The sequence below is a fragment of the Macaca fascicularis genome, chromosome 14 (assembly GCF_037993035.2).
Source record: "Macaca fascicularis isolate 582-1 chromosome 14, T2T-MFA8v1.1".
NCBI classification, from domain to species: Eukaryota; Metazoa; Chordata; class Mammalia; order Primates; family Cercopithecidae; genus Macaca; species Macaca fascicularis.
The window spans coordinates 6,904,905-6,929,177 of NC_088388.1; the positions used below are offsets into that span (position 1 = coordinate 6,904,905).

Genomic DNA, 24,273 nt, shown 5'->3' on the forward strand with positions numbered 1-24,273 from the left:
AAGCTCTCAAGGCTCTCGGGCCCGTCTACTCCTCCCAGGCTCAGGTCACCCCTCCCCTTTCCTCGCTGCTCAGCCTCACTGGCTTTCTCACATTCTTCCTCCACAGGCCAAGCTCCTTCCCACCTCCTGGCCCTTGCACGTGCTGTTCCCTGGTGCCAGGAAAACACTGAACATAGCTTTTCTCAGAACTGGCTCCTTCATCATCGGCATTCCTGTTCAAATGTCACCTCTTGGAAAGGTCATCTGACGGCGGAATCTAAAGTCAGTTTTGCATCACACAGCACTTGAAATTGTCTCATTTTGCACTGTTTTATTCACCACTGTATCTATAGTACCCAAAACAGTGTTTGGCCCTGAGTAGATGTTTAATAAATACTTGTGGCAGAAATGAATGAGGGGTTTGCCAAAGTCCCAAATACTTCCAAGTGGTAGAATGGGGATTTGAACCCAGGTCCACCTAATTCACAGAGCACTTCTGCTTTCTGCTGTCTTCCACCCTCACCCTCACCAGTCCCCATGGTTTTTTTTTTTTTTTTTTTTTTGACGGAGTCTTGCTTTGTTGCCCAGGCTGGAGTGCAGTGGTATCTCCACTCACTGCAACCTCTGCCTCCAGGGTACAAGCAATTCTCCTGCCTCAGCCTCCCAAGTAGCTGGGATTACAGGCACAGGCCACCGTGCCCGGTTAATTTTTGTATTTTTAGTAGAGACTGGGTTTCACCCTGTTGGCCAGGCTGGTCTCGGACTCCTGACCTCAAGTGATCCACTCACCTCGGCCTCCCCAAGTGTGAGCCACATGCCCTGCCAAGAGTTCAGATTTTATTCTAAGTGCAATGGAAAACCAAGGGAAGGTTTTTTGTTTGTTTTGTTTTGTTTTGTTTGAGATGGAGTCTTGCTCTGTCGCCCAGGCTGGAGTGCAGTGGCTCAGTCTTGGCCCACTGCAACATCTGCCTCCTGGGTTCAAGCAATTCTTCTGCCTCAGCCTCCCAAGTAGCTGGGACTATAGGCATGCGCTACCACGCCCGGCTACTTTTTGTGTTTTTAGTAAAGACAGGGTTTCTTCGCCTGTTGGCCAGGCTGGTCTGGAACTCCTGACCTCAAGTGATCCACCCGCCTCGGCCTCCCAAAGTGCTGGGATTACAGGAGTAAGCCACCGAGCCCGGCCAGTAGCATAATTTTTTAAAAAGGTTTCATTTAAGAATAACACAGAGATAAAAAGATTCGTTTTAAAAGATCACTTCGGCTGCTGCGTGAAGACTGGACTGGAGAAGTGGAAGACACATAAGCTCTCTGAGCCTCGGTTTCCACATTTGCAAAAATGGGGAGAGTACCCCTGCGGTTCAGGGCTGTTGTGAGTAAGGTGGGGAAACAGTTTCCAGGAGTCTCCTTGGCACTCGAGGAACACGCTGCGGTGCAAAAGGCCCTGTCAGGGACCTGGAGGTTGGGGCGTGGAGCCCCCCCAAGGCCCCCACCTACAGGTCTGGGGGCTGTGTCAGAGCCCGGCATCGGCTGTCGCTCGCCATGGCGGCCACTGAGTGGCGTCACTGGCCAGGCACGCGCAGTCTTGAAGAGGCTCCCACCCATCAGCCCGCTCGGCGCTCGGCAGCTCTGGCCTGCTTAGGGCGAACGGGGGCGGTGCCGGCGTGTGGGGCGGAGCCGGCGTGTGGGGCGGAGCCAGGGCCGGAGGGGCGGGGCATGTGGGGGCGGGGCCGCGGCGACGCTGGGCGTGTAGGCGCAGATGGCGGCGGCGCACGGCGCCTGAGCGGGCCGGGGCCATGAGCGCCGCCCGGCCCCAGTTCAGCATTGATGATGCCTTCGAGCTGTCCCTGGAGGACGCGGGCCCTGGGCCCGAGGCCAGCGGGGTCGCGCGCTTTGGGCCGCTGCACTTCGAGCGTCGGGCCCGGTTCGAGGTGGCTGACGAGGACAAGCAGTCCCGGCTGCGCTACCAGGTGAACCGCCCGGCCCACCTCACCCCCTGTCCCCGGCCGGACGGGACCCCAGGCCGGGCCCCAAAGGCCTCAACTCGGGGGAGAATCTGCCTAGAGGCCCCAGCTGAAATGCGAGACCGCCCCCCCACCCCCGGACGTGACTCTTAATCCACAGCCCTGCCCAGGCCCTCCCAGTTCCGATACCGGGCCCCAGCCAGCCGGGAAGAGTCCACAGCCCAGGCCCAGGAGCTCATCCCTCAACTCCAGCTGGGGAACCCAGCCGATTCCCTACTCATCCTGGGTATCGCCCCTGGCCCCCGCTGGGTTGGGGGAGCTCCTCTGTATCTGAACCAGACCTTGCCCACACGCAGGAGCATCCCCTGTGCCCCAGGCCAGCTAAGCTGATGGGAACCCGCACGCCTTTCTCTATTCTGAAAGCCCTCACCCTAATTCCACCATCACCCCTAAGAGCTGGAGCCCCTCTGACATGACCAGTCCTTGCCCACCCTTTGGCTCCCACTAAACCAGAAATCAATCCCCATTTTCCCAGAAAACCTCCACCAACCCTAGGCTGCTTTTCTTGGAGACCTGGACCAGATCCCTGTACCTTGAACCTGGGAACCCTGGGCCTGGCCTTCCCTGGCACCCCAATTCCCAAGCTCCCATTCTAGGCCACTGAATGAGAGCTCCACCCTGACTCCCAAAGTTGGGAGCTCTCCTTTCCCTGGGACCCGTGCAGGCTCCTGCTCCCCAAAGCCCTGGCATCCACCCACCTCCTACCTGGTTTCTGTGATTCACCAAACCCGTTCTGCAGGGAGGGCGGAGGGCCAGGTGAGCAGCTGCCAGGCGGCCAGGCAAATGGTTGTGTAGGCCTGCTTTCTCTCCCTGGGAAGGGGTGAGGAAGGGCCCCAGCCTAGCAACCCTCCTGAGACCTGTGTTCTGCAACAGAACCTGGAGAACGATGAGGATGGAGCCCAGATCTCTCCGGAGCCGGATGGGGGAGTCAGCACCAGGTTAGGGCCAGGTGGGGACCCAACCCTGTACCCCAGCCCCAGCTCCTATCCCCAGGGACCCTGCTCAGTCGCCCACCCCACTTCACTCACTTCCATCCTGTCCTATTGATTCCTAGTCTGACCCTCACTTTCCTCACAGGGTCCCCTACACTGCAGGGTCACCCTACCCTAGTGCCCAGCTGTACTCACCTCTTTCAGAAACCCCTAGTCTGGTCTGGCCCCCACCTTCATATAGGTCACCTGTCCTAAAGACACCCCTAGCTCATCCCCAGTCCCTAAATTCATCCTCACCCACCGAGGCCTCTCAGAGTCCACTGTCCTGCAAGGGGCCAGCCCCAGTCCCTGCACCACACCCTGTACTTCATCAGGACTTCTGTCCCAAAGCGACCCCATCCTTGCCTCCCTGCCCCTCACTGAGCGCCTGTCCTACAGGGATTCCGGCCGAACTTCCATCCGCAGCTCCCAGTGGTCCTTTAGCACCATCAGCAGCGGCACCCAGCGCTCCTACAACACCTGCTGCAGGTAAGCCTGCCCACCTGAGCCCCCAGCCAAGCAGCCCTGGCTCTACCCCTGCAGCCTCCTGCACCCCCTTCCTCCACCTCCTTCACATTCACCCTGCTCTCCTGCCACCCAGCTGGACCCAACACCCTTTGATCCAGAAGAACCGTCGAGTGGTGCTGGCCTCCTTCCTGCTCCTGCTGCTGGGGCTGGGTGAGTGGCCCTGAGGGTTGGAGTCAAGAGGGGCCCCGTGGAAGGCTCTGCCCTCCTTTTGTTCAGGCTCTGCCTCCCCCTTGACACTGAGCCTCCCAGCATCCTGAGGGGGCAGCTGGCTGCCATCATCACAGCACCAGTTTACAGGTGAGGAGACAGAGGCCATGCAACCTGGGCACACAATCAGGAAATCACACATAGCTGAAAATGGAACCTGGCTTATCACTCCAGAGACTTTTCCTTTTTTAAAAAATTTAACCTGTTTAATCCATTAGAGGACAGAAGAGTAGCAGCTACCATTTATTCTGTGTCTACTTTGGGCAAGGTACAGGGCAGTTTTATTTTCCCACCTTACAGAAGTCCTACAAGTGAGGTGGTGCCCAGAAGAGCCACGTGTAGGGGCTCAGGGATGCCGAGTTCCCAGCCAGTGCAGAGCCGCAGGGCACCTGGCACTTCCCCTTATCTGGCATCTAGGCGCTGACAAGCACCCCTCTCCTACCCATTGCTCAGATAGGGGAACTTTTGGTCCAGAGCAGGCAGATCTCACACCAGGTGTCCTCTGGCTCCCAGGCACCTCGTTCTTTGGGGTACAGGAGGCAGAGTCCCCAGAAAGGATCCAGGGTTGGGGTCACGAGTGACCCATAAGGAGGGACCAACTGTGGCTGCTACCCTGGCTCATCTCTCCGCTTCTCCAGGAAGGCCAAGGCTTCCCAGCCAGCCAGGCCCCCAGCACACAATCTGGCCTCCTCTCTGGGTGTTTTGAGTGCATGGGAGGGGGCTGCCACTTCCCAGCACCGCTGCACACCGGCCCTGGTAGTGCTACCAAGTTCTTTCATTTGTCCCCTCTCAACCCAGCAAGGCAAGTCTGGGGCTACCAGAGCTCCTTAGAGGGCCTTTCTAGGGTGCAGGGAGTGAGTTCCAGCCCCCATCATACCCTATACCCCCCCCTTTTTTTTTTGAGAAGGAGTCTTGCTCTGTTGCCCAGGCAGGAGTGCAGTGGCACAATCTCAGCTCACTGCAACCTCCGTCTCCTGGGTTCAAGGAATTTTCATGCCTCAGCCTCCAGAGTAGCTGGGATTGCAGGTGCCCACCACCACACCTGGCTAATTTTTTGAATTTTTTTAGTAGCGGTGGGGTTTCACCATGTTAGTCTCAGGTGATCCACCCGTCTTGGCTTCTCAAAGTGTTGGTATTACAGGCGTAAGCCACCATGCCCAGCCCTTTTTATTTTTTTAGAGATGGGGTCTTGTTCTGTTGCCCAAGCTGGAGTGCTGTGGTATGATCGCTGCAGCCTCAAACGCTTGGACTCAAGCCATCCGCCCAGCTGAACCTCCCTAGTAGCTGGGACTAGGGAAATTTTTTTTTTTTTTAAATAATAATAGAGGCCAGGCACAGTGGCTCACGCCTGTAATCCCAGCACTTTGGGAGGCCAAGGTGGGCAGATCACGAGGTCAGGAGATCAAGACCATCCTGGCTAACACGGTGAAACCCTGTCTCTACTAAAAATACAGAAAATTAGCCGGGCGTGGTGGCGGGTGTCTGTAGTCCCAGCTATCGGGAGGCTGAGGCAGGAGAATGGTGTGAACCCAGGAGGCGGAGCTTGCAGTGAGCTGAGATGGCGCCACTGCACTCCAGCCTGGGCGACAGACAGAGCGAGACTCCGTCTCAAAAAAAAAAATTAATAAAATAATAATAATAATAATAATAGAGATGGCCGGGCGCGGTGGCTCAAGCCTGTAATCCCAGCACTTTGGGAGGCTGAGACGGGCGGATCACGAGGTCAGGAGATCGAGACCATCCTGGCTAACACGGTGAAACCCCGTCTCTACTAAAAAAATACAAAAAAAACTAGCCAGGCGCGGTGGCGGGCGCCTGTAGTCCCAGCTACTTGGGAGACTGAGGCAGGAGAATGGCATAAACCCGGGAGGCGGAGGTTGCAGTGAGCCAAGATCCGGCCACTGCACTCCAGCCTGGGCGACAGAGCGAGACTCCGTCTCAAAAAAAAAAAAAAAATACAGATAAGGTCTCACTATGTTGCCTAGGCTGGTCTTGAACTCCTGAACTCAAGTGAGCCTCCCAAAGTGCTAGGATTATAGCCATGAGCCACCATGCCTGGACTGGGCTAATTTTTTTTTTTTTTTAGAGATGGGAATCTTGCTATGTTGCCCAGGCTGGCTTCGAACTCCTGGCCTCAATCTTCCTGCCCTGGCTCCCTGAAGCACTGAGATTACAGGCATGAGCCACCGCACCTGGCCCACCCTTTTAGAAGTAGTCGGGGCAATGCACAAAGCACACAGCAGTCGATGGTGGCCCCCCATTCTCCCAGGCTCACTACCCCCCTTTGTTGCAGAGCCCAAAGTCCAGCTCCTCATTCCCCCATCCCTCTTCTAACTGGGGACCCAGGACTCCTGCACTGCCCTCTTCTTACCTCCCATATCCCGATCACCTGTACTGTTAGCTTTCAGGTTCTTATTGGTTCCTCCACTAAGGATGGGCCATGAGGGCAGGGACCTTTTCTGCCCTCCAGGGCGGAATTCCCAGTACCAGGCACTCAGTAGGTGTTCCATAAATGTTTGTTGAATGACTAAAAGCCCACCCCAAGGAGCAAATAAAAATCTCTCAAGTTTCACACACTTCCCAGGGCCTGCTCAGTGCCTTGCTCTGGAAACAGAGCTTGGTGAGCTTCCTGGAGAGGGTCTCTGCCTAGGGCACCTTCAGCTCAGGTGGTGGGGGGCATCATTCCTTAGGGCTGAGCCGGGCTGGGGGTGGGAGCCCCCGCCCTCACCACTGCTCCTGCCCCCACCCCCGCGGCTCCGTCTGTGTGCAGTGCTGATCCTGGTCGGCGTGGGACTGGAGGCGACCCCCTCTCCAGGTGAGCGACCCTCCCGCCCCCACAGGCAGAGGACACCCCTGTCTTGTGTCCACGGCAAGCCCTCCCACCTCCCGGCAGTACACGGCCACTTTTCAGCTGGGAGAGAGGCTTGCCCGGGCAGTCAGCGGCAGCCCGGAAGGCCTCGCAGCCCCCGCCCCCTTGCCCTGACCGGGCTGTGGTCCCTCCCGCAGGTGTCTCCAGCGCCATCTTCTTCGTGCCGGGCTTCCTGTTGTTGGTGCCTGGAGGTGGGAGCGGGCACCGAGGCGGAAGGGGCGGGGCCGCGGGGAGAGGAGGGGAGGGGCTGCGGAGCGGGACTGAGGGCGGGGTCGTGGGGAGGGGAGGGGCCTCTGCGCTGACAGGCCCCGCCCCACAGTCTATCACGTGATCTTCATCTACTGCGCGGTCAAGGGCCACCGGGGCTTCCAGTTCTTCTACCTGCCCTACTTCGAGAAGTGACCGCGAGAAGTGACCGCGGCGCAGCGTGGACTCCTTGCATCCACGTGGGCGTCTCTCTGACCCACGCCCTGTTCCGTTTCCCTCATCTCAAGGGAAGAGGCCCTCCAGGGCCCTCAAAACCCCAGCCCCTAGGGAGTTTGCTCAGGAAGTTTGGGGAATGCAGGCCTGGCCCTGGGAAAGCCGCCCCTCGCCTGCTCTGTGCCTTAACTTATTCTCGGGCCATGCGGCTGCTAGGTTGCTATTATTTTGTGCTAATAAAAGAGTAGTTAATTCCACCAGAGGCAATTGCTCTCCTCTTGCCCTGCTACCACTAGCCCAGCCCACCAGCCTGACCACAGCCCCCCTCCCAAGGACTGACCCTGAGGCTGAAGGGCTTCGAGTACCACCGAACGCGTGGCAGCCCTGATGCTGAGGCTTGCCCAAAGGTACGGGGCATGTTAGGGGCAGAGCTGGCCGTAGAAAGCCTGCTTTGCCAGCCAGGAGGCAGCCAGAACAGCCTGCCCCACCCCCAGCCCTTGGATGACTCAACCAGCCCGTCTCTGTCTGGTGGCCCTGGCCGAGAGCACTCAGAGATGACGCAGGCCTGGGACCTGGAGGCTGGTATCCTAGTTCCAGCCTGGCTCTGGGGCCCTGGGCTGCCACAGCCAGCCCTGAATGTGGGCCATGCCAAGGCAGCGGCCCAGCCCCCTCCACCCACTGCCTTCCTTCCCAGTCCCAGAGGTTGGGAGAACCTGGGGGCAGAGGGCATAGGAAGCCGTGCCTGACGGACACCCTCAGTGATCAAAGACTTGGAAATGCAGAATGTTAGAAACAAACCATCTCAGAATTTTGGAAAATCAGAGCATTTCAGAATCTTAGGAACCAAGAAACAGAATCTTTGAGAAGCCTGAAATCTGAGATCATAGTAGCTACCAGTTACCAAGTTGTTAAAAGGCACCAGGATGGCCGGGCGCAGTGGCTCAAGCCTGTAATCCTAGCACTTTGAGAGGCCAAGGTCGGAGGATCACTTGAGCCCATGAGTTCGAGACCAACCTGGATAACATGGTGAGACCCCCGTCTCTATTTTAAAAAAAAAAAAAAGGCATTAGGCCCTGCGCTAAGCAGTGAACACGGGTTATATCTCATAATTTTCATTACCTCAGTCCCATTTTACAGATGAGGACTGACTTGCCCAAGGACAGCCAGCAGGTGGTAGGTAGAATTAGAAACATAACCCAGGGCTCCAGCTCCCTGGCCCAGGGCTCTTCCCATGACACTGTGGGGGAGGGAGAAGGAAACCAGCACTGAGCTGGTCTCCCCTACCAGCCAACCAAGAGGCTGGCTGAGTGAGCAAGAGTTGGGAGGCCCTGTTGGTGCACCTGCCCGCACAGTCTGTCTCCCCCACCGAAACATGGGTCCCACGAACCACTGCAGCACCCAACACAGCGGGGCCTTCAGGGTTCTGAGTTAGATGAATGGACACCCAGACTCCTGCTGTCGCTCCCACCTTTCCAGGCCCCACAGACTTCCCACCCTCAACCCCCGTTCAAGGCACTTTGGGGGTACCCATTGGATGCAGGAACTCCTAAACCAGTGGTCTTCCAACTAGCTGTGGTAAAGGACCAGTTTTTATTTCTAATCCATCATGGTCCGGTACTTTCATAAGAAGAACTAGCCGGGTGTGATGCCTCATGCCTGTAATCCCAGCACTTTGAGAGGCCAAGGTGGGAGGATCACTTGAGCCCAGGAGTTCGAGACCAACCTGGGAAACATGGCAAAACCCCATCTCTACAAAAAATACAAAAATTAGCCAGGCATGGTTGGGCGCCCATAGTCCCAGCTACTTGGGGAGCTGGGGTGGAAGGATCACTGAGCCTGGGAGGCTGCAGTGAGCCATGATTGCACCCCTGTACTCCAGCCTGGAAGACAGAGTGAGATCTATCTCAAAAAAAAAAACAAAAATTTTAAAAACTAGAAAAATGAAATAAACATACAGAGGCCAGGCGTGGTGGTTCATGCATGCAATCCCAGCACTTTGGGAGGCCAGGGCAGGCGGATCACGAGATCAGGAGTTCGAGACCAGCCTGACCAACAGGGTGAAACCCCATCTCTATGAAAAATACAAAAAAATTAGCTGGGTGTGGTGGCGCACGCCTGTAATCCCAGCTACTCAGGAGGCTAAGGCAGGAGAATCGCTTGAACCTGGGAGGCAGAGGTTGCAGTGAGCCGAGATTGCGCCACTGCACTCCAGCCTGGGCAACAGAGCAAGACTCTGTCTCAAAAAAAAATAAAAATGCAGAATACAAGCCCCCAGTTTATCAGGTTAGACATAAAATTACATTTCAATAAATATAATCAGAACAAACATAGGAAAAAGGAAAAATGACAAAAATCATTGAATATGAACAAATGGCAATTAACACAGAATCACAACTAACAACTTTTTATCATTCTTTTTTTTTCTTTTTTTTTTTTTTTGAGATGCGTCTCACTGTCTCCCAGGCTGGAGTGCAGTGGCACAATCTCGGTTCACTGCATCCTCTCCCAGTTGAAGCGATTCTCATGCCTCAGCCTTCCCAGTAGCTAAGATACAGGCACATGCCACCATGCCCAGCTAATCTTTGTATTTTTAGTAGAGACAGGTTTTCACTATGTTGGCCAGGCTGGTCTCCAACCCCTGAGCCACCTCACCAGACTTCATTCTACAATCCTAACAGAAAGCAATTTCAGAAGTGGTGATTTCCATCATTAGAAGTCTGCATTAGGAATCAGCAAGGTATAGTCCACAGAATGGTTTTTATATTTTGTAACGGTTGGAGAAAAGTCAAATAATAATAAGATTTTATAACATAAAGTTAGATAATATTCAAATTTCCACGTCAATAAATGAAGTTTTACTATTATTTATTACATTTCCGACATAGCCACACTCATTTGTTGGTAACTTGACTTTGCACTATAAACTTCGCCAGCAGGTTGCATGAGCAGCTCTTTTTTTTAATAAGATTTGCTTTTTTTATTCTGCAGTTTCAATAGGATATATCCAGATATATGCTTATTTATTTATTTATTCATTCATTTATTTATTTTTGAGATGGAGTCTCGCTCTGTCACCCAGGCTAGAGTGCAGTGGCGAGATCTCGGCTCACTGCAAGCTCCACCTCCCGGGTTCACACCGTTGTCCTGCCTCAGCCTCCCCAGTAGCTTGGACTACAGGCGCCCGCCACCACGCCTGGCTAATTTTTTGTATTTTTAGTAGAGAGGGGGTTTCATCGTGTTAGCCAGGATGGTCTTGATCTCCTGACCTCATGATCCGTCCACCTCAGCCTCCCAAAGTGCGGGGATTACAGGTGTGAGCCACCGCACCCGGCATATACATTTATTTTTATTTACCCTACTCTGGCTTCAGTTTGTTCCTTCAGTCTGGGGACTTGAAGTCTGTGGAAGTCTTTATGGAAAAATTTCAGCCATTATCTCTTTGATTATTGCTTATCGCTCATTCTCTATATATTTCCTCCACCTGAGACTCCCAAGGACTTATCTGTCTTCTTCTTTGAAGCAGGGTCTCACTTTGTCACCAAGGCTGGAGTGCAGTGGCATGATCACTGCAGCCTCCAACTCCTGGGCTCAAGTGATTCTCTCACCTCAGCCTCCTGAATAGCTGGGACTACAAGCATGAGCCACCACACACCACACCCAGCCTTTTTTTTTTTTTTTTTTTTTTTTTTTTAAGAGTCAGGGTCTGGCCGGGCGCAGTGGCTCACACCTGTAATCCCAGCACTTTGGGAGGCTGAGGCAGGTGAATCACAAGGTCAGGAGTTTGAGACCATCCTGGACAACATGGTGAAACCCTGTCTCTACTAAAAAAAAAAAAAAAATACAAGAGTCAGGGTCTTGCTGCTAGCCGGGCTGGTCTCAAACTCCTGGCCTCAAGTGATCCTCCTGCCTTAGCCTCCCAAAATGCTGGGATTACAGGCATGAGCCACCACACCCAGTCTTCTAGTGACTTTTACCTACCCTTTAATATTTTCCATCTTTTTGTCTCTCAGTGTTACATTATAAGTGACCTCTTAGATATAGCTTCTTCATTAATTTTTAAATTGTGTTTAATCTGCTGTTTAGCTTATCCATTATTTTTTCATTCCTATATATATTTTTTTTCTTTTTTTTTCTTTTTTTTTTCTTTTTTTTTTTTTTAACAGAAGCCGTGGCTTTTTTTTTTTTTTTAAAGACAGATTCTCAGTGTGTTACCCATGCTGGAGTGCAGTGGTGTGATCGCCGCTCACTGCAACCTCTGCCTCCTGGGCTCAAGCGATCTTCTCACCTCAGCCTGCAGAATAGTTGGGACCACAGATGCAAGCACAACCACGCCCATCTAATTTTTGTAGTTTTAGTAGAGACAGGGTTTCACCATATTGCCCAGGCTGGTCTCGAACTCCTGAGCTCAAGCAACCCGCCCACCTTGGCCTCCCAAAGTGCTGGGATTCCAGGCATGAGCCACACACCTGGCCTGTTGGGTTACTTTTTAAATCTTCCGGTTCTCTGTTGATGCTATTCTATTACTGCATGTTAATCTCTCTTCTCCTTTTAGCCCTCTTTTATTTGCATGTATCTTGTGGTCTCTTAGGCGGTTGTATTATGTACACTGATATGCCAGTCCTCTTGTTTTTGTCTCTGCCTCGTCTCCTTCATGGTGGTTTCTTTACTTTTATAATCTGTAGGGTTTTTTTTGTTTTGTTTTGTTTTTGAGACGGAGTCTCGATCTGTTGCTCAGGCTGGGGTGCAATGGCGTGATCTCAACTCACTGCAGCTCCACCTCCCAGGCTCAAGCGATTCTCCTGCCTCAGCCTCTGAGTAGCTGAGTGCTGCCTCGACCGGTTAATTTTTGTATTTTTAGTAGAGACGGGGTTTCACCATGTTGGCCAGGCTGGCCTCGAACTCCTGACCTCAGGTGATTCACCCGCCTCAGCCTCCCAAAGTGCTAGGATTATAGGCGTAAGCCACCACTCCTGGCCCGATAATCTGTAGTTTTTATCACAAGTTCCCCTTTGGGAGCAGCAGGGTTTTTTTCCAGTTTTTCTCAGCTTTTCACACCCTGGAGAGAGACCACACTCCTGCTTGAAGGGCAGGCCCTGGAGTTCCAGGCTCTTTAGGGTAGCTGTTTCCACTCCCGGCCCTGAACATCTGTTCCTTGCCACTTTCTCCAACTGGTCCGTGCAGACAGATTAATATCTTAGCCTTTGGAGACCCTGAAATGTATCCAGGGGGTTTGTTTCTTGCTCCCCACACTCCTACAGTTCTTCTGTCACTCATGGGTGTAGGAGTCCAGGCGCCCAAGCCTCTAGGCGGATCTGAAACCCCTCAGGGTCAGCTCACTCCTGCAACCCCAGCTTCGATTTCTTTGTCTTTGATACATGGAGCCATCCCTTTCTTTCTTTCAAGCTCGCTTTTTTTACGCTTGGGTTTGTTTGGTTTTTTTTTTTTTTTTTTTGAGACGGAGTCTCACTCTGTCACCCAGGCTGGAGTGCAGTGGCGCAATCTCTACTCACTGCAAGCTCCGCCTCCTGGGTTCACGCCATTCTCCTGCCTCAGCCTCCCGTGTAGCTGGGACTAAGGTGCCCGCCACTGCACCCGGCTAATTTTTGTGTTTTTAGTAGAGACGGGGTTTCACCGTGTTAGCCAGGGTGGTCTTGATCTCCTGACCTCGTGATCCGCCCGTCTTGGCCTCCCAAAGTGCTGAGATTACGGGCGTGAGCCACCGCGCCCGGCCTGTTTGTTTGTTTTTTGTCTTTTATTTTTCCTTTTTGTGGAGAATGGGGGTCTCAATATATTGCACAGGCAGGTCTCAAAACTCCTGGACTCAAGCTGTCCTCCCGCTTCTGCCCCACTAACAGCTGGGATTACAGGTGTGAGCCACCACACCCGGCTCAAGTTCATTCAATTAAAAAAAACCTATAAATATAAGTAGTGGGAGGGGTCCAGCCATCCTCTCCATTCATCATGCCACTGGGGTGTCCCCACTGAATGCCACTAGTGCCAGGCAACTCCCTACCTCCCAGGAGTCTGGAGAGACCCAAATCTTGCTCACACTGAGGAACGGTGGACAGCTGAGGGCAGGTCTTCTCCAGGCAGCTTGAGTAGGGGGAAGTAAGGATGAGGATGGGTGGGTAACATAAGCAGACCTCGAGGCCAGGTGTTTTCAGGGACAGAAGAAGTCTGGGGGCTGCTGGGTCTCCTCGATCTCCATCCTGGAGGCTCCTGCGGGAGGGCTGTAGTCTGGGTCCGGCCGGTGTCTGGGGCCGCAGGGGCAACAGATATTCCCTCCTGGAGCCTCAGTGGCGGGAAAGCATCATCACAAACTCTGCAGGACAGAAGGGCAGGGCTTGGGCCAGTCCACGTCAGGGATCCCAGGAGGTGCTGGGCTCAGCCTGGGCCCTGGAAGGACGGGAGGGTTTTCTGGGAAGGAGACTCACCATCAAAGTCTACGGTGCCATCCCCATTGAGGTCCACTTCTCGGAGCATCTCGTCCAGCTCAGGACCCGCCAGCGGCTCCCCGAGCAGAGCCGGTACAGCCTCCCGCAGCTCCGCTACCGTAATTCGTCCATCCCTGTCCCTGTCAAACTAAGGTCCCGGCAAGGCTCAGCCCCTCCCACCCAAAGCTGCCTCAGCCTGCAGCCAGCTCCACTCTTCTATTTTTTATTTTATCTATATTTTTATTTTATTTATTCTGAGATGGAGTCTTGCTCTGTCACCAGGCTGGAGTGCAGTGACGCGATCTCGGCTCACTGCAACCTCTGCCTCCAGGGTTCAAGTGATTCTCCTGCCTCCGCCTCCTGAGTAGCTGGGATTACCGGTGCCCACCACAACCCCCGGCTAATTTTTATATTTTTAAGAGAGATGGGGTTTTGCCATGTTAGCCAGGCTGACCTCGAACTCCTGACCTCAGGTGATCTGCCCATGTTGGCCTCCCAAAGTGTTGGGATTACAGGCTTGAGCCACCGCACCCGGCCAGCCAGTTCCACTCTTACCACTGCCTGTACCTAGATGCTCCCCCACCCACCATCTCTGCCCATGCACACCTTCCCCATCTTCCCACACCAAGGTGGTTTGCCTCCTGCTCCAGGAAGTCCTCCTGGATGGATCCCCTAGCTGAGAGTGAGCTGAACCCTCTCTGACCCATCCCTGGGCCCCAGTCCCATCTCCTGCAGGGCTCTGGGCCTTCCCAAGGCTGAGACCTGAGTGAGAGGCCGGCAAGGATGCCACCCAGCCCTGCCCCCCTCTGCCCACCTCACCACACTCCGCACCTCTCGGAAGGCGATGCGCAGCTCTCGCACCCCCAGCATATGCGCCGTCTCCTCCCTCAGCTTTGGGCCTATCAGTTCTACAAACTCCTCAAAGTCCACACGGCCACCCACTGCGGACCCAGGAAGAGTGTCACAATGGTGAGGGCATAAGGGCTGAAGTCAAAGGAGGGACATCCCACAGGCCAGGCACCCCCACCCCCAGGCTCTGCACCTAGGAAGAAACCCCTGTCCACACTTGCAGCAGCAGAGGCCGGAGCCCCCGTCCTTGGCTGCTGGGGTGCCGGGGCTGCTGCTGCTCTTGGCAAAGAACCCAAGTGTGCGAGGAAGAGACTAGGCTTTGGAGCCAGATAGTGCCCGCTGCAAGTCTTGGCCTTGCTGCTGATGTGCGTGGCACTGGCTGACTTACTGACCCTCCCTCATCCTAGGAGTGGGGCGAGGAGCCTACTCCATGGGGTTCAAGTTCATGGCCATGAAGTACTGGAGCCCAGTGGGCAGCAATAAATGCCACTTCTGAACACACGCATGCGGTCTGTGCCTCAGTTCTAAGATGCCATCAGTCACACAAAGCACTCATGGTCACACAACTGCTTTGGGGATAGAAAAGAAGCATGACACTAAATGTCCACCTCAATTGTAAATCACATCCCCATTTTGGAAATTATACGGAAAAAATGCCGGAGTCCGGGAATGAAGTGAATACGAGATTTGTCTGAGGACAGACCAGCGAAGGGGAACCACACAGTGCCTGCCATCAGACACTGAGTCACAAGGCGTGGCTGGGGTCCTCTCGCATCAGGGCAACCCCGATTCAGGCAGCTGCCACCAGGGCACAGGGCTGAGGCAGGGTCACAGGGAGAGAGAAGGAAAGGGTGCCAGGTGACTAATACCAGTGGAAAGAACTCTATCACTGAGTCAGGGGCTTCTGGGTCAGCGAGGCAGGAAGGGCTTGGGTGGAAGGAGCAAATGTGTACAGCGGCCATGGCAACAGACATCCCGAGCCAGGGTCCTGAACCTGAGCCCCAAGGGGCTCTCCTGGGTCTCCCGACTGACTTGCTGGCCTGCCTTCCCACACAGACAGGCAGGAGCTTGCACCCGGTGCCCCTGCCTGGACACCGCCACACTCCCTCACTCCCACCAGCACCCCAATGGACTCCCAAGGGCCACCTCCTGCCAGCCCCTGGTAACCCCCTGAACCATGCAGGCTGCCCAGGTGGGCAGGCTCCCATACTGACTGCGCATCTTGATGTGCTGCGAGACCTCCAGGAGCTCCATCTCGGTGGGCATGTAGCCCAGGGTCCGCATGCAGTCACCCAGTTCCCGGTGGCTGATGTAGCCGTCACGGTCAGTGTCAAACTCCTCAAAGGCGGCCTGAAGTTCTGTGGGGGAGGGAGGTCAGGCCCAGGCAGCCAGACTCAGGGACAGCTCCCACCCCTGCCAGCCGCAAGAGCCACTCACCGTCTAGCTCCTCGGGGCCCAGCTCGCGGTCCTGCAGAGGGAGGGTCCAAGATGTCCCCAGGGTCAGCCACGGCTCTGTCATCCTTCCTCCTCCATCCCCTACTCATGTTGGTCTGGGCAGGGCCCAGCCCCATCAGGGTAGAAGAAGGACGCTGAAGCCTCGTGGGACCCAGAAGGAGCAAGCTCCCTTTTGTGCTCCTGGGGCCTGGAGCTCCCACAGAGCCCTGGTGTGAATGCTGGCTCTGCCCACCACACACGCTGGCCTAAGACCCACCCTACCCCAAACCGCAGCAACCCTGCCCCACAGCCCAGGCTTAGTCTGGGGCAGAACAGGCAGAGGGCCTCCCAGGGGCAGGGTGGGCTGAGCCCAAGGGGTGTGTCTCCAGCCCCATCCCCAGGACCCCCAGCCCAACCCAGGTCCCACCTAACCTTCCCGAAGACTCGATTGAGCAGGGGCCCGTACATCCTCTGAGCAGCGTCATGCCGGGAGTCAGGACGATGTCGGTGGGACTGGCGAGAAGAGGCCGGCCCAGGGGATGCAGGGGGTGCCCCCACTGGGCCCTCTCCAGTCCTCGGAGGGTTATTGCTGCTCCCTGGGGCCTCGGGGCCTGACTGCTCCCCAGAGCTGCCAGTGCGCTTTCGAGACCCTCGGAGCCCCCTCTCCTTCTTGCTCCTCTTCCTGGTCAGCGGGGGCTCCTCTGCATCACTCTTGGGAGTCACAACCCCTGCAGGGGGCTTCTGAGGGCCAGTGGCCGGGTCTGGGCCGTGCTGCCCCCTTGCCTGCTCTGTGGCCATGGGGGAGGGATAACAGGGCTCAGAGACAAATCACCCCTGGGCACCCTTGACTTTCAGGACCCATAAAGCTGCTTATGCACCCCCACTCTTAGAGGTGAGAGCCTAGGATCGGGCTCTGAGGGGGATTAGGGTAAGTGAGGCAGGCAGCCTCAGCCCTAATCCCAGTCCTCTGCCTCAGGACTGGCTAGGGCAGAGCCAGATGGGTCCAGAGAACTGTCCTTGGTCAGAAGCAAGGGGCACCAGGACGTGGTGGCTGCCATGAGCCTCAGATGCCAGATCTGCCACTTACTAGCTGGGGGATCCAGCAAATTCCCCTCCCGGCCTCAGTTTCCCCATCTATAAAACATGGGGAATAATGCCGGGGTGCAGAGACTCAGCCCAGTTGTGACATGGGCGGAGGCCTTCGTTAGCAGAGAGGACCAGGGAAGGCACCTCAGGCGGGAGGAGGCATGTGGACAACAGCTGGGAGGTGGGAAAGGATGAGCGAGTGGCCCACTGGGACCCCCGATGGGTGACATCCTGGCCAGAGCAGAGGGCATGTGAAATGGAGAAAGAGACCAGATCACAGATGCCTCGAATGCCGTATTGAGGAGCACGGCGGGTGATGTGGGAGGAGGTGGACCTTGGAGTCTTAGAGTCTGCCCTGGGCTGGAGAAGCCCTGAGGAGGAGGGTCTGACTGTCCAGGTCCATCAGGGCTGGGGGAGGGGGTCTGGCTGGTCACTTGGCCCTACTGGGCCAGGGTTAGGGTTTCCCGGCAAGCAGCCCCATGAATGATTGATGTCCTCTCAGCTTGGGTTTCCTGCCCACCCGCCTTAGCGCCGCCAGGCGCCACACAGCAGGCCCCGGTGAGGGCTGGGGGGACAGCTGGAGCGCTGGGCAGGCAGGCACGCCCTGCTCCTTCCACCCATCGGCCTGTGTCTCCCAGGTAAGCCAGCCCTCACTGGTCAGGGCCCCAGGCCGGGGGTGCCCAGGGCTCTGATCCAGTAGGGAATGGAGACAGCAGAGGGGGTTGGCCTGAGGAGGAACCCTGGGAGTGTGGAGGGCACCAAACTAAAGGCCAAGTGGCTGGAGCCATGGGCCATGGACAGGGCCAGCCCTTCAGGGCATCTGTTCCCTCCTCAGACTGCACCACCACCTGGGCTCTCCTTGCCATCAAAAGGAAACTCCATCCCCTCTGCCAGTGGGGGAGGGCGGGGTGGGGCTGCAGGCCTCTTGGATCCCAGGTCTGGGTGCCCCCCAATTCCCCTCACCCTCACCGTCCCACCACCATCCCACTGCAGAGCCCCTCCCCTTCTCCGTTTAGCAGCTCCAGGAGACAAACAGGGGTCACCACCTGCCCGAGCGGTGGGAAGCAGGAGAGGGTCACGGTGGGGTGGAAGATGCTGGAGAGGCACCAGGGGCTCCTAGGATGGCCCTCCTGGCCCCAGGCTGCCAGGGTCCTGAGACTCAGACCTCATCCTGAGCCCATGAGTGACACTCGCTGGAGGGGAGGGGTTCCCATTGCTCCAGACTCCCTACCTTTGGGTTCCCTGGGCCCATGGGAACCAGAGCCCTCACTTCTTGTAATCCTAAACACTCGAAGCCCAGGAGAGTAGGTATAAAGGGGCCTTGTGATGAGCAGACCAAATGGTCTTCAAACTGTGTTCCCTGGAACCCTAGGGGGGTAGGGGGTAGTCTTCCCTCCTTTAATTTGAGCACCCCCTTTTACTTCATATAGGAGTTCCACTAGAATCTTTTTTTTATTTGAGACGGAGTTTTGCTTTTGTTGCTCAGGCTGGAGTACGATGGCACGATCTTGGCTCACTGCAACCTCTGCCTCCCAGGTTCAAGTGATTCTCCTGAGTAGCTGGGATTATAGGCATGTGCCACCACGGCCAGCCAATTTTGTATTTTTAGTAGAGATGGGGTTTGTCCATGTTGGTCAGGCTGGTCTTGAACTCCCGACCTCAGGTGATCCTCCCAAAGTGCTGGGATTACAGGTGTGAGCCACCGTGCCCAGCCTTAGAATACTTTACTTGAAGACAAAATTCCATACCATTAACAATGTTTGAGGCCGGGCGCGGTGGCTCAAGCCGGTAATCCCAGCACTTTGGGAGGCCGAGACGGGTGGATCACGAGGTCAGGAGATCGAGACCATCCTGGCTAACACAGTGAAACCCCGTCTCTACTAAAAAATACAAAAAAATAGCCGGGCGAGGTGGCGGGCGCCTGTAGTCCCAGCTACTCGGGAGGCTGAGGCAGGAGAATGGCGTGAACCCGGGAGGCGGAGCTTGCAGTGAGCTGAGATCCGGCCACTGCACTCCAGCCCGGGCGGCAGAGACTCCGTCTCAAAAAAAAAAAAAAAAAAAACAATGTTTGAAAGTCTCCAGGTTAGTCTACCCGGACACAGTGGGATTCCACATGGCAGAAGATTAAGTCTGGCTGGACACAGTGGCTCACGCCTGTAATCTCAACACTTTAGGAGGCCAAGGTAGGAGGATCACTTGAGCTCACAAGTTCAAGACCAGCCTGGGCAACATAGTGAGACTGTGTCTCTACTAAAAATTTTAAGAGTAGTGGGTGCACACCTGTAGTCCCAGCTACTAGGGAGGCTGAGATGGGAGGGTCGCTGGAGCCCAGGAGGTGGAGACTGCAGGGACTGTGCCACTACACTCTATCCTGGGCAATAGAGCAAGGCCCTGTCTCTCAAAAAAAAAAAAAGAAAGAAAAGTCTGGGTTGAGCCCTGGCACCTCCCTTCCTACCTTCACTAATTCTCTGAACTTTCCTCTCTTCGCCTGTAAAGTAGATTGTATGAGGACTCCATGAGGTCACCCACTTCAAGTCCGTGGCAGAGGATAACTATCCACAAGGCGATGACAATGGCGCAGGGAGGGATGGCGACTTGCCTGGAGACACACAGCACCGTCTCTCCCATACTCAGTCATTCACACCATCACTGATTCACCAGGCACCCACTCCGTGTCCAGCAGGACTCCAGGGACCCCAAATGCACACTACTATGGAAGCCAACCTGGGTGCCACCGGCCACGGGCCCCGCACGGAGCTTGATGATGAAGACTCCTACCCCCAGGGTGGCTGGGACACGGTCTTCCTGGTGGCCCTGCTGCTCCTTGGGCTGCCAGCCAATGGGCTGATGGCGTGGCTGGCTGGCTCCCAGGCCCGGCATGGAGCGGGCACGCGTCTGGCGCTGCTCCTGCTCAGTCTGGCCCTCTCTGACTTCTTGTTCCTGGCAGCAGCGGCCTTCCAGATCCTGGAGATCCAGCATGGGGGGCACTGGCCACTGGGGACAGCCGCCTGCCGCTTCTACTACTTCCTGTGGGGCGTGTCCTACTCCTCCGGCCTCTTCCTGCTGGCTGCCCTCAGCCTGGACCGCTGCCTGCTGGCGCTGTGCCCACATTGGTACCCTGGGCACCGCCCAGCCCGCCTGCCCCTCTGGGTCTGCGCCGGGGTCTGGGTGCTGGCCACACTCTTCAGCGTGCCCTGGCTGGTCTTCCCTGAGGCCGCCGTCTGGTGGTACGACCTGGTCATCTGCCTGGACTTCTGGGACAGCGAGGAGCTGTCGCTGCGGATGCTGGAGGTCCTGGGGGGCTTCCTGCCTTTCCTCCTGCTGCTCGTCTGCCATGTGCTCACCCAGGCCACAGCCTGTCGCACCTGCCGCCGCCAACAACAGCCCGCAGCCTGCCAGGGCTTCGCCCGTGTGGCCAGGACCATTCTGTCGGCCTACGTGGTCCTGAGGCTGCCCTACCAGCTGGCCCAGCTGCTCTACCTGGCCTTCCTGTGGGACATATACTCCGGCTACCTGCTCTGGGAAGCCCTGGTCTACTCCGACTACCTGATCCTGCTCAACAGCTGCCTCAGCCCCTTCCTCTGCCTCATGGCCAGTGCCGACCTCCGGACCCTGCTGCGTTCTGTGCTTTCGTCCTTCGCGGCAGCTCTCTGCGAGGAGCGGCCGGGCAGCTTCACGCCAGCTGAGCCACAGACCCAGCTGGATTCTCAGGGTCCAACTCTGCCAGAGCCGATGGCAGAGGCCCAACCACAGATGGATCCTGTGGCCCAGCCTCAGGTGAACCCCATACTCCAGCCACGATCAGATCCCACAGCCCAGCCACAGCTGAACCCCATGGCCCAGCCACAGTCTGATTCTGTGGCCCAGCCACAGCTGAACCCCGTGGCCCAGCCACAGCTGAACCCCATGGCCCAGCCACAGTCTGATTCTGTGGCCCAGCCACAGCTGAACCTCACGGCCCAGCCACAGTCAGACACTAAGGTCCAGACCCCTGAAGCCGCTGCCAGTGTGCCCAGTCCCTGTGATGAAGCCTCCCCAGCCCCATCCTCACATCCCACCCCAGGGGCCCCTGAGGACCCAGCCACACCTCCTGTCTCTGAAGGAGAAAGCCCCAGTGGCACCCCGCCAGAGACGGCCCAGGGTGCAGGCCCCACGTGAAAGTCCAGGAACGCCCAGGCCCACGAGAGCGGTGAGAGAGCACAGGGGAGACAGAGGAACCAGCCAGTCAGACAGGTGGGGAGCTGCGGACGGCGTTGTCCTTAAAAACCCTGCCGAGTCCCTGGGGCCTGGAAGGAGGACTTGAGGGAGGGGAAACAAACCAGCCAAAAGTCGCAGGCAGTTCCATGTCAGCGTCCCCTGCTCCCAGCCACCAGCCTTTTCCATGGTTGCTCCCAACACACACACAGTTGCCCAACAGCCTCCGAACCACAGCTAATGGCGTCTTGCAGGGTTCTGTCCCTCAACACCCCAGACCCTGCTGACAACTCTCCCCTGGGCCTCAGTCCTGCAGGACAACAGGGGGCACTTTCCCCGGGCTTGACCTGACCTCCCCTTGGTCCTTCCCTCCCTCTTCTCCTCTGGGCCTGGACACAAGGATGTGAAACAAAAAAGTCCCTGCAGAGAAGAGGGCCTCACAGGAGCCACCAGCCCCAAGCAGGAGCCTGAGGCCCTGGTGACCCACAAGCTGGCCTGGCATGGCCAAGCCTGGTCCACCAGTCCCCTTCCCCCAACAGTCACTGAGGCTGGGGCAGGGCCTCCCTCAGCAAGGCGCCAGAAGAGGCAAGAGCTGCCTAGCCTGGATTCAAACCCAGCTCTGCCATGTCCCAGCTGAGCGACTCTGGAGGAGCAACTTCACCTTCCAAGCTCCCGTGTCATCGGCTATTGAGAGGATGAAATGAGAAAGTGTGTAAGGCACCCACAAGAGCCTGGTGCACGGAGGGGCTTGGCAAACTGGCCTTTCTTCTCCTTCATCCACATACAGGGATGTCCCTTTAGAGGCTGGGGATGGATGGAGGAGGCAGCAGGGAGAGCCACCACCTGGCCCAGGCATCTGGGATCTTGTGACCAGTCTGGGCTGCAGACACCCAGGTGGCCTAAGATCAGAGGGCCGCCCCTGTGCTTTGGGGGCCTCAGAGGACTTCAAAGTCTGACTCTATTTAAAAGTTCGATTAGCATCCGCCTGCTCCCCACCTCCCGTGGAGGGCAGCACTAGATTCTCTGTGGGGGCTGCAGGTACAGAGGGCCCCGATCCTGCCTGAATAGCAGCCTCCCTCTATCTGAGCCCAAGTGCACAGATGGGAAGTTGTCCAAGCACACACAGCTCAGGGCACCAGTGGTTCTATAAAGGGCAAAGGCTCCCAGAGGTCACATAGCCTCTCTAGGGCAGAACCAGTTCTTCCCTCTCAAGCTGCTGATGCTGCAGAAAAAACTAGAAGTGCTGAAGGTTTATCTTCCAACCCCCACTCCACTTCCCTTTTCCTACCCATCATCCTCTCCTGGCACCCACCGCACCTGCGTTCTCCCGACCCCCAGTGTTCCAGTCATACCCCCTTATCCCATTAGCTCAGTATCGTGACCTTCAGCAACTGAGATGCCCTTCCCAGCAGGTATAAATGACAATGATGTCTGATGTGCAACCCTTCCCAGAGACACCTGCATTTTCCAAATGCAGCAGACGGTGCAGGCAGCCTAGGGTGATACAGTCAGGTCTGGGTTCTGGTTACTAACTTCGTCTCAACCCATTTTCTCCTCTGTAAAATGGAGTGATCATGTTCCCCTTGCAGGCTTGGCAGTTCTGATCACTGACTGAGCCCAGGGATGGGAAGTGCCGTGGGCGGTGGTGGTGGTGATACCAGAAGCATAGTCGTAGTGATGGAATTTTGGGCACTGAGGCCCATGGGAGAGAGATTTCTGGCCAGGCATGAATTTATTGAATTCATTCATCCAGTATTTCTTGGGCACTAGCTAGATGCCTTCTGGCCAGCCTTCCATTCTGGAGCCACCTGGGTGGGGTTAAGGGTGCACTCTCGCCGGGCGCGGTGGCTCAAGCCTGTAGTCCCAGCATTTTGGGAGGCCGAGACGGGCGGATCACGAGGTCAAGAGATCGAGACCATCCTGGCTAACATGGTGAAACCCCGTCTCTACTAAAAAATACAAAAAAAAAAAAAAACTAGCCGGGTGAGGTGGCGGGCGCCTGTAGTCCCAGCTACTCGGGAGGCTGAGGCAGGAGAATGGCGTAAACCCGGGAGGCAGAGCTTGCAGTGAGCAGAGATCGCGCCACTGCACTCCAGCCCGGGCGACAGAGCGAGACTCCGTCTCAAAAAAAAAAAAAAAAGGGTGCACTCTCTTGGCCGGGCATGGTGGCTCACACCTGTAATCCCAGCACTTTGGGAGGGTGAGGTGGGCAGATCACGAGGTCAGGAGATCAAGACCATCCTGGCTAACACGGTGAAACTCCTTCTCTACTAAAAATACAAAAAAATTAGCCAGACGTGGTGGTGGTCGCCTGTAGTCCCAGCTACTCGGGAGGCTGAAGCAGGATAATGGCATGAACCTGGGAGGCAGAGCTTGCAGTGAACCGAGATCGCACTATTGCACTCCAGCCTGGGCGACAGAGCGAGATTCCATCTCAAAAAAAAAAAAAAAAAAAAAAAAAGGTGCACTCTCTGGTGACCATCAGGGGTTGTCTGAATCCTGGCTCCACCACCCACAGGCTGTGTGACCTTCCACAAAGCTCTTAGCCTCTTTGGGACTCAGTTTCCTCATCTGTAAAATGAGGGTCTTAATAATGGAATCCATCTTGCAGGACTGTGAATCCCTATGAAGCGTTCGTGATCGTCAGCCATTAATTTGATGACAGCAGTGGGCACCCCCTGGTCTCACTCAGCCCTGGGACCAATACTGAGCCACAGGCCAGCGCCTGAGTGGCAGGTTGCCTGCCCCCCAGGCCTCCCCACCACGGCACTGCCTCCTGTTCCACAAGGGAAGCTCTTGCTCTCCCCATCCCATTGAAGTCCACACTCTGAACTTCAGGGCCTGGACTCTGGTCCCCCTTGGGGCACTCCACAGTGCCCTTCTCCCTTTTCCTGGGCAGGGCTCCCAGAGCCTTTTCAGCATGGCAGGCAGATTGGGAAATAAAACCTCAGCACCAACTGCTTGCCTTCAGCTCTGGTCCACACTCCAAACCCCACCTCTTGGGGAGTGGGCCAGCCCCACTTCCAAGGACCCCAAGGGGAATCCCACCCATAATGGGTGATTTCTATCCAGGAGAAAGAGCAGTGCTGACCATCACCCTTGGTCAGCCAGAGCAGTGGATGCTCAAGAAAGGAATAAGCGAGGTAGCTGGTACCCCAAAGCCGCCAGCCTGAGGGAGGTGGGGCAGACTCCACCTGTGGGACAGGATGGGGTGGAATGCCTGAAGGGTTTTGCAGAATAAAGAAGAGTTCTCAGGCCAGACACGGTGGATCACACCTGTG

At 56.1% G+C, this 24,273-nt stretch overlaps 3 protein-coding genes across 13 annotated transcripts; 2 read left to right on the forward strand and 1 right to left on the reverse strand.

Annotated features, from left to right (window-relative positions):
• Window positions 1-1,719: 1,719 nt before the first annotated feature.
• Window positions 1,720-7,252, forward strand: TMEM134 (transmembrane protein 134). Of its 6 annotated transcripts, none has more exons than XR_012423019.1 (7): window positions 1,720-1,946; window positions 2,874-2,949; window positions 3,371-3,460; window positions 3,573-3,649; window positions 5,793-6,521; window positions 6,713-6,766; window positions 6,895-7,252. XR_012423019.1 is itself a non-coding variant. In XM_005577064.4 (7 exons), exons 1-7 carry the CDS (start codon window positions 1,773-1,775, stop codon window positions 6,975-6,977), a joined length of 588 nt encoding a protein of 195 aa, XP_005577121.2. In that variant the 5' UTR covers window positions 1,720-1,772; the 3' UTR covers window positions 6,978-7,252. The 6 variants fall into 6 exon arrangements, 2 of the variants coding, with proteins under 2 accessions (XP_005577121.2, XP_005577123.2); XR_012423018.1 differs by having other exon boundaries at window positions 6,477-6,521; XR_012423017.1 differs by having other exon boundaries at window positions 2,874-2,938.
• A 4,300-nt stretch (window positions 7,253-11,552) lies between these two features.
• Window positions 11,553-19,820, reverse strand: CABP4 (calcium binding protein 4). Of its 6 annotated transcripts, none has more exons than XM_074013101.1 (7): window positions 19,523-19,820; window positions 16,145-16,500; window positions 15,716-15,746; window positions 15,493-15,636; window positions 14,261-14,370; window positions 13,430-13,577; window positions 11,553-13,317 (listed from the first exon to the last, which is right to left on the reverse strand). In XM_074013101.1, exons 2-7 carry the CDS (start codon window positions 16,178-16,180, stop codon window positions 13,289-13,291), a joined length of 498 nt encoding a protein of 165 aa, XP_073869202.1. In that variant the 5' UTR covers window positions 16,181-16,500; window positions 19,523-19,820; the 3' UTR covers window positions 11,553-13,288. The 6 variants fall into 6 exon arrangements, with proteins under 6 accessions (XP_073869202.1, XP_073869201.1, XP_005577127.1 ...); XM_074013100.1 differs by having other exon boundaries at window positions 19,254-19,820; XM_005577070.5 differs by lacking the exon at window positions 19,523-19,820 and having other exon boundaries at window positions 16,145-16,524.
• Window positions 19,499-21,081, forward strand: GPR152 (G protein-coupled receptor 152). The gene has a single exon (XM_045372228.3). It carries the CDS (start codon window positions 19,499-19,501, stop codon window positions 20,954-20,956), a length of 1,458 nt encoding a protein of 485 aa, XP_045228163.2. The 3' UTR covers window positions 20,957-21,081.
• The last annotated feature ends 3,192 nt before the right edge of the window (window positions 21,082-24,273 follow it).